At 39.0% G+C, this 12,478-nt stretch overlaps 1 protein-coding gene across 4 annotated transcripts in view; it reads left to right on the top strand.

Moving 5' to 3' along the window:
• Positions 1-843: 843 nt before the first annotated feature.
• The window catches only part of LOC121959888 (ceramide transfer protein-like), a 28,666-nt gene continuing 17,031 nt past the window's right edge, over positions 844-12,478 (top strand). For 2 of the 4 annotated variants that reach the window (XM_042509416.1, XM_042509417.1), the window contains exons 1-2: positions 847-1,450; positions 5,089-5,223. In XM_042509416.1, coding sequence (XP_042365350.1) covers positions 1,340-1,450; positions 5,089-5,223 — 246 coding nt within the window. In that variant the 5' untranslated portion in view covers positions 847-1,339. Of the gene's footprint in view, positions 1,451-5,088; positions 5,224-12,478 lie in introns of all 4 variants that reach the window. The other 2 variants (XM_042509415.1, XM_042509419.1) reach the window with 2 other exon arrangements.

Raw genomic sequence — 12,478 nt, 5'->3', positions numbered from 1 at the left:
TCTATTTAAAGTTACCTTATTTTTTTTTTATTCTTCCTCCATGTTAATTGTTTTGCACCAAATGCACCAAGTCAAATTCCTGCTGTGTATAAATGTACTCAGCAACAAAACCCAATTCTGATTCTGATTCTGGTACTGAAAATCTCTATCCTTTGTTTTGTTTGTTTGTTTGTTTGTTTGTTTTTACTCCCTAGCTTGCTCTGTACATTTTCTTGTATTGAATTAAGTTAAAAAAGAAAAAAAAAACATTGCAATTGATTGTTTTTTGTTTTTTTTTTGTAAGAAAAACATTGCAAAGATGTCTAAATCCAGTTCAGGGATTCCCCTTCAGCGTGCTAAAGCTAAAATAGATCGATCGCTGCAGCTTCTTTAATCTGGAGCATCACACTGTCTATTCTCTTGTCCTCAGTCTGTTTTCTTGTCCTCCTCAGTCTATTTTGTTTATTTTCTTGTCCTCCTCAGTCTATTTTGTTTATGTTTTTTTTGTCCTCCTAGATCTATTTTCTTGTCCTCCTCAGTCTATGTTATTGTCCCCAGTCTATGTTGTTGTCCCCGGTCTATTTTGTTTTCCCCAGTCTATTTTGTTGTCCTCGATATATTTTGTTGTCCTCGGTCTATTTTGTTGTCCCCAGTCTTTTTTTTGTCCTCGGTCTATTTTGTTGTCCCCAGTCTTTTTTTTGTCCCCGGTCTATTTTGTTGTCCCCAGTCTATTTTGTTGTCCCCAGTCTATTTTGTTGTCCTCGGTTTATTTTTTTGTCCCCTGTCTATTTTGTTGTCCTCGGTCTATTTTCTTGTCCCCAGTCTATTTTCAGCAGTATAAACAGGGGGGCGGGGCCAGCGTCCAGTTGAGGAGTGGATTTGGTGACGTCACCGCAGCCAGCGCCCCTGCGCACCACACAAGCCTGAACACGCGCTCACCCACCGAGAAGAAGAAGCTCGAGACGTCAGTTGAAACATGGCGTTGGACGGGAGAGCTGTCAGCAGCAAACAGAGGGAAACAACCGCTTCACCGGCCGCCGCTTCTCACTGAAACCCGACGACGGATTACCTGCTGTCTGCCGGAGCACGTTGACCTGCGTTTCATCCTTTTTCTGCCACTTTTTAAGGACTCGACGCGACGTCAACGGCGAAGCTAGCGTGACAGGCAGTTCGAGGTTTAGCTAACGTTTACCTGGACGGTTTGACGGGATGTGTGTTTAACTCACCGACGGTTGTTTAAACGGTGCGGGAGCTAGCGAGCTGTCAGCTAGCAAGCCCTCAGCTGCCTGGTTTTAACCCTTTAAACTTCACCTCATACGCCAAGTTTGGACTGCTTTTAGCCAAAAAAAGCGTTGGGGAAATGTCAGACAACCAGAGCTGGAACTCGTCCGGTTCCGAGGAGGATGCAGAGCCCAGAGATGAATCTGGACACCTGATTGGGGTCGTGGACTTGAGCGGAGTCCTCAGTAAGGTAAGTCATGTTTTGAATTTCCTCTTTTGCTCAGTCAATGTCACTGCCAAGAGCTGAGGGCAAGGGAGGCTCCTGTCCAAATATCAGGCTGAAATAAGGTCATCTGGGAATGGTTTATGACAGTGATACTTTACGTATGGCCCCCATAGGGTGCCAGGTGGCCCCCCAACCATGTAGTAATTCACTAAAACAATAAAGCGATTCACACTGGAAATTGTTTTAGTATTTTTAGGATGCACAAGGTGTCAGAGTGCATGAAACAGCACCAAAATAGAGCTTGTTTATCAAAATAGTGCCAGTGGAGGATCCCCCAACAGAGGTCCTTGATAAGACCCTAGTGTCCTAAAATCCTAGAAATGTGATAAAATCATAGCAACATCCTAAACTCTGAGAAAAACGTCCTAGAGCTGTAAATATGACTTAAAATCCTAAAAAAAAATCCTAGAAATATGCCAAAATCCTACAGCTGTCCTAAAATCCTGGAAATTTAATAAAATTCCATAAACAACCTTAAATCTTAGAAATGTACTAAAGTCCTACAAATGTCCTGAAATGAGAAATATCCTAAAATCTTAGGAATGGTCTAAAATCCAGAAATGTTCTAAAATCCTACGAACTTGCTAAAATCCTAGAAATGTGCTAAAACCCTAGAAATGTCTTAACATCTCTGCAATCTAAAATCTTAGAAATGACCGGAAATTTTAAGAAAGGTCCTAAAATCCTGAAATGTCCTAAGATACTAGAAACATCCCTAAATCCAAGAAATGTGCTGCAACTCTAGAACAATCCCTAAATCCCTGGAAACATATATGGGGCTGCTGTGACTGGTTCATGACAAATCATGCCGTGTCTATTTTGAGGGTTCAGAGTCTTTTACCTAATGTCAACTGGCCGACGTTGCTGCTCGACTGAGTAATCCCCACTGAAGCAAAAGGAAAGCCCCCCACTGACATAACAGGGTATGTGAATCAGCACTTAGCTATACAAGCTCATAAAGACATATTTATTTACTGTGAAACTAAAAGTTAAAAGCCAAGCAATGTATTGCTGTGGGTGCAACAACAACAACAATAAAACAATCTTATCAGTTTAAGAGTGTGCTATATTTAAAGTATTTTCATGCTTTACCTCAGTATCATCTGGTGATTTCCAACGGGGACTGTAGCTGTTATATTGGTCTCTTCAAGCCAGATTCCATTAAGAAAAACTATGATTTTACCTTGCCAATCACAGGAGCTGCTGGTCTTCTGCTGCCTTGATCAGTTAGTTAGTTTGTGTTATTGTGTGACTCTGACATTTAAAGGGGTTAGTTCAAATTCACCAAAGTCACATGATAACACAGTGTTACCAGCTGATCGAGGCAGCAGTAGACCAGCAGCTCCTGTTTTCAGTGAACCAAAATGACAGTTTTTTTCAATGGAGTCTGGTGGGTTTGAAGAGAGCGACTGTCATCTGCCACGTCTACTAAGGCTGCAACTAACAACTATTTTCATCGTTGATTAATCCATCTCTTAGGTTATGGATTTATTGATGAGTTGTTTGGTCTATAAAATGTCAGAAAATGTTTAAAAATATCATTTATTATCTCTCAAAAGCCCAAGATGTCCTCAAATATATTTGTTTTTGTCCACAACCCAAAGATATTAAGTTTTCTGTCATAGAGAATGAAAGAAACAAGAAATAGCCACATTAAAGAAGCTGGAAGCTGAATAGTCTCTTTTTTAAAAAATAGCTTAAATAAAGGTGAGATTCTCCATCCATTTTTTCCCAATACTGTAGCTTAGTAAATGTACACAGTATTATAACCATAAATTATTTATACCACAATATACCTTAAAACTGTTATACAGCTGAAACCCAATTGACGACTAATCAATTAAATGAGTAATAGTTGCAGCTCCAGTGTGATAACACACTGATAACAATGTGGATACAGCAGCAGATGGTAAAAGTGTTTCAGGCAAATGTCCAGTGATACTGTAAACATTGATTTGACAACACTATACGGGGTGCAGGAAAACCTTTGCTGAGCCGCTGGTAGAAATAAACTACCGCTTGTTAACTGAGCGCGCCATGTAAACAACAAACTGTGAGCTATTGTTGATCTGTTGTGTTTTTCTCAGTTAACAGACAGTTAAGTCTCCTGCCAGACACACACAGTCTCTGTAACCTATTTGGCCATATGCTTCTGCTCACTTGAGCAAGACTTTGTTTTGGCCAAATTGACCACAGTTAAGCTCCTCGCTAGCTAATGTGGTATTAATGTCACTGTACGCTGGCAGCCTCTAAACAGATTGCAGGCTGACCCGCTAACCAAGCATATTGTGAGATTAAGCAGATCTTCATCATCCAGAAAAGCTCACCTCTTCAATCATACTAAGCCCCATACACGTCATCAGTCTTGTGAGGATTAATGAGTCCATAAAATCCCACGTATGTCCTAACTCCGCTTTTCCCAGAAGTGCATTATATGTTTGTAATGTACACTAAGTAACCCGTTAAATGGAAACTACTCTGCAGTTTAACAGCCTAACTAACAGTCCTTTAATAAAGACTTTGTTTAACTTAGCTGTTGATTTAACTCTGGTGATTGTTGAGGGCGCAATTTGTGGTTTTGTTGTGTTAAAGTGTAAAGTTTTCAGTGTTTGTTTTTTCATATATAAACCAGGCAGTCAATAAATTATGAGCTGAACAACCTTTCAATAAAGCACCACCACAAAGTGCAGCCTCTAAACCAGCTGAATCAACAAAAAACAGCGTAGTAGTCATTATGACAGCTGAACATTTTAAAGGGATGGTTCAGAGTTTTTTGAAGTGGGGTATTGAAATTACGATTATTTACCACGATTACTCATTGACTTTGTAAACAACTTGCATTTATTGAATCGTAAAAACAGTTTAACTCTTATTTCCCGTAATACTTTTCCCATTGAGATTTTTTTTTAATTCCTTAATTTGATTCCTATGTAGTTGCTTTGTATGATGTGTCAGTAACTGATGACTGTGTTGTGGTGGATGTGTGTGTGAGAGTGTTGAGCTCAGGATATGCGAAGGAGGGGCGCAAATGTGCATGCGCGTGGCATTCAGGGCACAAGACATAATAAGGGTACACTTGCAAAACAGAATGTGGAAAAATGATTGTTTTTTTCTCAATTATATTGTTTTTATAATTGTTGGGCGCCGAAATTGAAATCAAAATTCTATTAATTACACAGCCCTGCAGTATATTACAGACAGCAGTTGGCGTGCCCCCAGTTTGGAGAAGCAGGCTAGAAATGCAAGCTAAGTAATAGACTGCTGTGGAGGGTTCATGAAAAAAAATATTTTAGCCACCTAAAAAAACAATACAAGTTTAAGTTTATGCGTCAGACAGTGACAGCCAGACTTCATTGAGAAAACAGTCATTTAACATCGCTGAACACAGGAGCTGCTGGTCTACCGCTGCCTCAAAAAGGTAGTTTGTAACTTCCTAGTTATTAACTAAGTAACTAACTGATACACCAGCAGCTCTCAATGGTGCTGTTTTCTCGATGGAGTCTGGTGGCTTTGACAGCAACATATACATTTGGAACCAACTTTTTACCACGTATAAAATATGTGATTAAGTGGCTCTTACAAAAGTGCTTTTTTTTTTTCAGTGGACAAATTACATCCATGGATGGCAGGACCGTTGGGTGGTCCTGAAAAACAACACGCTGAGCTACTACAAGTCCCAGGATGAGACGGAGTACGGCTGTCGGGGTTCCCTCTGCCTTAGCAAAGCCGTCATCACTGTGAGTTCTACTGACGTTCTTCACTACAAAGCAGCACTCCTCTCTCTGATTACTGAGCTTCAGTGTGCCGCTGTCTGTGGTTATGACGGCAGCCTTTCGTTTGTGCAATATTGGCCCTTTCAAAACGTCTTACAAGAACGTACGTTGTTGTTTGTGCAAGAGGGCCACATTCACAAAGAGAGAGAAACCAAACTTACTGTGGCACACATCCACTGCTCTTCAAAGCCTGAGAGGATACTCTGTGGATGTTTATTTAAATTGCAAATGTTGCCACAAACAACTCTTGTGTGTCACGGCGCCCAAAGCTTCAGCTGATTTTTCTGTAGATTATGTTGCTGTAGTTTGGTTTTTCATTGACAAAAAGCCAAACGGCGAGGCGGTGTGGTCCTCCGGCATTTTGGTTGCATGCTTCTGATAACCAGTCTGGGTTTATTTCCACCACAACAAAAGATGTGCAGCATTGCTTCTGAACTGTAGGGAAGCGCCGTTTGTGAAGTTCTTGGTCAGTACTGATGTTTAAAATTACGATTTGGCCAAAAGCTGATGTTTTGTTGTTGTTTATTATGTTTTTGTTATCATTTATTCCCGCTTTAGTGCAAGGAAAACAAAGACATTTTCACACACACAATAAAAAAATCAAGGTCATTCAGCCCTTTATCACACTATCTTTGGATAAGCACAATTCAGTCATACAACAACTGCTTTAAGCCTTTTTACTATAATATTGCCTTGCTATTATTTGTTTTCTATTACTGTGAAAACATAACCAAATTGCAAACAGCTGTATTTATCTAAGTTTTTCACCATAAACTGCATTTTACATGAGTGAGTGCGATTTACTGTGATGGCATATACATTTTTAGTTTACCTATACTTTAGGTAGAATTTTATTTATATTTTAATTCCAGGAGGTGGCAATAAATTTAGTGAAAAAGAACCTTTAATATACGTCTGATTTTGATGAAAATATTTCTTAATTATCGGGAGTGAAGCACAGCATTAAAAGAGTGAAAGCAGTGCTTCAATTATATAATGAATAATCAAAATTGATGTAAGACTACAGAAAGACACTGAATATTGACCATTACCAATGTTTGTTCAATAAAGGTGCACCCCAAAGAAATTGATTTGAAATGACTAATATAAAAGCCCCCAGTCTTCTCCTTGTATGTAACAAAATGTAACATCAGCTCGTGAATAATTCTTGCTATGAGCTGATGAACTCTGATGAATCTGTATTGATTGTCAGCGGCCACACAGACTATTTTATCTGCCGAAATGATGCTTGATCAGTAAAGGTGACCAAAGGATAGACGAAGGTCAGCAGAAGAACTGTGCAGTCAGCTTTATTAATTACAAAGATTGTCTTTTCCATGGTAAATAGACCTCTGTACGAAATAAAATTCACCTTTGGCCACACATTTTCCTACACTGCATGCTTTGTTCAAATCTCAACCAATCTTAACACGGGCTGCAAAAACATCATATGCATCTAATAGAAAATTAGTTTTGGTTGTGTGTTGCACATTGCATCTGATTTGGCCTGCTCATGGAAAAAACTCAGAAGAACCTAAAGCAAGAAAACACAAAGCCATGTTTTGTTTTTTTTTTAATGTATGTTGTTATGTAATATACCATCCAAATAAACACAAATGAGATAAGCTGATCACATAAGGAGCAGATAAGGAGAAATCTAAAGCAAAGACTTTTCTGTTTCTGCTGTCATGGGTGTTTTACCCACCTCCCTCTCCTTCTCTCACATAGTTTTGAGGATTTTGGTTCATGATATATTAAATACGATTCAGATGTTAGGCATCCACCATATGTTTCTATTAAATTCTTGAAGGAAAGACGCTTTCCTGGATCAATATGCAGGCCTAAGGCTCGACCGCTGTTGACAATTTTAATCAGATGTGGAACTTTACCCTGGAGTTTCTCAAACTCGTCCTGCAACTGCAGGTAATAACCTATTTTTACAAATAACTCATGATTATGTCCCAAGTTCTGCTGGGGGGTAACTTGGCCGTCAGGTGACTGTTCTAGTTTCAAAACAGCACGCTATGTGGTAACACTTTACTGAAAACTTTATCATGAGACTGATGCTGTGTCACTGTAAAGAGTAAAACCCGAAATTGGATTCTGAAGTGGAGACTCTCTCGCTTATCTGACTTTAATAATATCCTGTCTGAAAGATTCAAACGGCTCCCGCACTCTGCTAAACAGAGAGGAAATACACCCCAGTGCGCCGGCTGTGTTTAATGCTGGACGTACACACTGTTTCACCTTGCATCCCGTTTCAGTGGGAGCTCAGGTCAGTCATTGACTGAAGCTGCGTCTGCGTCCCTCTCCAAACAGTAACAAGGCAAATGAATAAGTTACTGTTCCCAGGCAGCATGAAGCAGGCTTTTTTGTGTTTGTTCAGCCTCATCCATTCCCAGCTTGAGTAAATATTAACCTCCATGCGGTGCTCTACTGTACTCGTTTCTCATTCCAATGGAAATATGCCTCAAAAGTCTGGAGAGTAAATAACAAAGAGTTATAGCTGGTGTTGGTCATGCACAGAGAGTTTTAACCTTTTTTTAACACAAAGTTTTTTCTTCTATTGCTGGTATTTCTCTCCCTTTTGTCCTTTCCCCTCGTGCCTCCGGTGTTAACTCTCAGACACAGTTGCACCAAAGTACAGAATGTTCTCAGACGTAACAGGTTTACTGTGTTTTATTGGTAAAGAGGAGAGGGAAGTCTACCCCTGGTTTAAATGCAAAGATGGTCTACAGTGTTCACAGTTTGCAGTAGGGGTCGATAGATGATCGGCCTGGCTGATTATTAGGGCAGATATTTGCCATTTTGCTGATTATCTTTGTCAGTGTTTTCTTTTAATGATCGCCAATAAAATTAATTAAAAAGTGCTAAGAAAGGAACTTTATTTTTTACTTTGTTCTTTGTTTATTTTATTATTTATTTATTCATTAATTTAAATTTTCACATGACTTTATAAAATAAGTTGCTTTCTGTATTTAATGTTGAAAGTCTCATGCTAAAGGCATTTAAACACAGTTTTGAGTTGGAGTTTGTTATTTTCCAAATGCTAAATATTGACTGAAAGATTTACATTTTTATTGTAAATGCATATCGGTTCCAAATATTGGTTATCGGGCTCATTAACTACTAATAATCAATATCGGCCCTGAAAGAGCAATATCGCTTTTTTTTTATTTGACCCACAGTTGTGAACTTGGGTTGGAGGCTTGTGATACCATAGTAATCAAAATATTATTGAGTTTTCGGCAATAAATAATTGCCGTAAATGCAACTATTGATTATTTTCTATCATGTTAAATCTCAGTTATTTTCTCGTTTGACTATAAAATGTCAAAAAACGGTGAAACACCTGTTAGACGTCATGTATCGTCTTATCAACCGTTCAAAACTTAAAATTACACAATTTACTGTAATAAATGGCACTGAAAAGCATGAAATTCTTACATTTTAATGAATTAATCATTTTATTGCTCACAAAGAATTACTATACAAGGTACAACTCCAGTGAAATGTGATCTCATTAACTCCTTCAGCTTCTTTCTGTAATTTAGTCTCTTACGCTGTTGACTTCATAATTGCCCATATATCCGGATGGTTCTGATAATCAGTGGTTTCACTTTTCACACTTACAAGACGGCCAAACAGTCACTCTTCCTGAACAGCTAATGTTTATCAGTTTTGCTTAAAAAAATGACCAAAATGGATCTTCACTGATAAGAATACTTAATTTTGGTCGATTAACCAAAATAAAACGACCAATTATTTCAGTTTCTGTGTGCGTATATTAAGTTGAAAGTGAAGTCTGTGGTTTAAGTTGCACCATGAGTCAGTCATAGTTTTCAGTAAGGACACTGAACTCGTTAAACTTTGGTAAACCTGCAAGAGAAGGTGTGATTTCAGAAGAATTTCTCATGAGAGCAATAGACGCAGTATAAAAACCCAGTGTTGGGATGTACTGAACGGACTTCAGCACACTGCTGGTGACACACACTCTTATGGTCTCAGCGGCTGATTTCCATCATGGCTGGCATACCCAACTTTTTAGGGCTTACGATAAATTACACAAGAACAGCAATACGATACAATAAAATGCCGACCTGCACTCTAAACTTCCGCCTCAAATTTCGACAGACTGGAAACAGTTGTTTGACACACAGTCCCGACTAAAAGGGAGGATTCATTGCAGAGCTGCTGGATTGGATTGCATTATACACTGTTGGTGTCATTGTGTCCGCCACCTGCCGACACAGTGGACTATAACCACCCTCTTTGTGTGTTCACAGCCACCGTCATTAACAGGGAACTTGATGACACTTACTGAATTTGATACCGATCAGTGTTACAAACAACATATCTGAGTTGAGATGTGCACACAGATGAATGTTTCTGCAACATCACAAGTTTCAACAGTAAATTACCAATCAGTTAATCACAAATTATGCACTAAATCAAAACCATCCTTCCCTGAATTAAGTAGAAACTTGAACTAGCTCGCTTTAAAAATACGTTGGCTAATTTTATGTACATTTATTGCAAACAATGAAAAACATCAAATCTGTGTTTAACTTGACAGCTGACTTGGACATGGACTACTTTTGTTAGTTTCCATCCAATTTAAATCACAAACACAAGGTGTTCCTTTTGGTGACCCACATTTATTAGCTCATCTTTGCTTTCAAACATGCTGTGAGAACTAGATACACAAAAAATACAAAACCAGAAAATAAGTCTAGTTCAATGCAGAACATTTTCATTAACATCATAATAATAATTATAATTATAATTGAGTTTTTATAGCATTTACCAAACCAATGTTAAAAATGCTTTACACATAAAATCACATTAAAAAAACAAGTTTCAAAAAGCAAAAATACAACACAAAAGAAAAATATGAAAACAATGGTTGAATTTCAGAACAAACAGCAGTGCAAGACCAAAATGCAATGTCAGGAGTAAGGTACAGTATAATAATAATAATAATTATAATAATCATCCTTTAAAGAGAAATTATGGGAATTATAAAGACCAAAACACAAAGCAAACACAGGAATATTGGCTCCACTATGGAGGTCTTTTTTGACAAACTTCTGATGTTAACAGCGATTATATTCACATTAATAGAAAAATGTTATTGTAATTAGCTCAAAATTAATAAATTAACTTCAAAGGTATAACTGACTCAGGTGGCAGCTGCATTCTTGTCATGCTATTCCAAGTTATGTGTGCATATGATTGTAAGGTTGTCTGTTTGTGCAACAGTGCACCTTCAAAAGCTGCTCACCGCCATCGCCATTTTTAGATCCGCGGTCGGCTAATAAGAGCACACTGACCCACTTGTAATTCCCTCTCTTACTGGAACAAGTGAGAAGAGCAGACTGGATGTGTTGCTGGATTGTTCGTACGTCTTTAATGCGGTGGCACTGGATGTAATGATTTGTTTTTTCACGCTCAGTATCTTTCACAATGAACCACCCGAGGTGTTTCAGAGAAACAGAAAGAGAGACTTAAGGTCAAGTGGAGGATGAATAAGTCGTTGTGAATGACGTCAGGCTCGTGGTGGAAATTGCAAAGTGTCTTCAGCCAGGAAATGGGACTCTTCCTCAAAACATGTGACTTCCTCAACACTTGGGGTCATGAGGAGGGTCAAGAACCACACGCCTAAAGTCTGTAGGTGTGTGTGTGTGTGTGTGTCAGTGACAGAAAGCTGTTGCCTTGTTTATTTAGCCTTCCCTTTCCTTGTCTTTCGCTCTGACCGCTCGGTGACTCAGTGTTTCCTCCACTGGTATCCAGTTTTGGTGTCTACAGAAAGATGTTCCTGGCACCAGAAGTCAGTAGTAATGATGAAGGACCAATACGCTATATTTGTCTGAATTTCCTCTGCAGCAAGCGTAATTATGATGTTTAAATTTGCACAAATGAGTAATGAAATCCAGTTATGCCTCGTGTGGTGCAGCTTTGTAGGGTTTCTCAGTGTTTGCATTGGTTTCTGTGCCTCGATGTCGTTTAAACGACAGGAGCTCCCATCCAGGAGGCTGTGACTGCGAACACGTACACCAGCTCAGTCCGTTTGAAGCTGCGTCGGAAGTCTGCGTTTGATGAAAATAGAGACAGAAAAAAGCTGTTTTTGTGCAGTCATTCTGAGTTAAGTGTTCATATTGCTTACTATATTACTTGCTACAAAAAACTGACGTAATTTCCCCTTCCTGTCATGTTCTCCCGTCGTTGTGCTCTTTTATGAGACAATAAAGCTGAAAACTATCCAAAACAAACAAGACGCACAAATATGAGTCCCTAGAAATCCAAGAGTGTAACGCAGATGATCTGAATGTTGGATATAATTAGGCCCAAAAAAAACATCAGAAATAGTCGATGGCAGATTCTCCTCACCACCAACAATGTGCAAGAATGACAACACAATTCCCTGAACCAACAAAAGAGAAATTGCTCCCTTGTCTGTTTGACAAGCGGCAACCTCCAGGGCTGAAAAATGAAGCCAACTCAGAAGTGCCAAAAACTGCAGTTTGGGAACAAATTAAGGAAAGACATCATTTTTTACCGTCAATTGTTGACACAGTGTCCATGCTTTCCAGCATTTTTTTCTGCCCTGAAACATCACAACTTGGCAACTCGAGCATCGTCGAAATTGACCAATTTCCTCTGAGTGGCATTAAAATAGTTCTTAATCTAACTTGCCTTAAGCTGAAGGAACCCTGTGATTGTGTCGTAATTATTTTGTCACACACTTTGGGCTCTTTAAGTGTCCTGTGGACATTACAGTGCACTGAAACACTGACAAAATGCATGGTTCATGGTTTGGATTTTTGTTCCAAGAAGGTAATCGAAATATTGATTTGTTGTGGGATGTGAAGTGCTTTTCTGCAGTCACATCTACAATATTCATCCGTGCATTTCATACCGGCTGGTTGGAAGGTACTGCAGCATGCACAGAGCAACAGAAGTTCTCCAGCTCAGCCTGTTTCTCTCGCTGTTTATTCATCAGCCCACACACATGCACAAATACACGGCCGCAAACCAAACACTACTACAGGTTTCTTTTTTTATCTGCTTGCCTTTCACACACAACCCGGGCTGAGATCGAGGCCAACATGTCGTGTCATTTTCTACAAGTGCAAGAAAACGACCTTCCCGTGATGAATTATTGTTTACTGTAGCCGTGGATCCCAGTAACCTTTCATTCCTCAGCCCAGTATACCCA

Source organism: Plectropomus leopardus, chromosome 20 (assembly GCF_008729295.1).
Source record: "Plectropomus leopardus isolate mb chromosome 20, YSFRI_Pleo_2.0, whole genome shotgun sequence".
In the NCBI taxonomy this organism is placed as follows: Eukaryota; Metazoa; Chordata; class Actinopteri; order Perciformes; family Serranidae; genus Plectropomus; species Plectropomus leopardus.
Note: the sequence above shows the minus strand (reverse complement) of the source record. Positions and strands in the feature narration are given on the sequence as shown.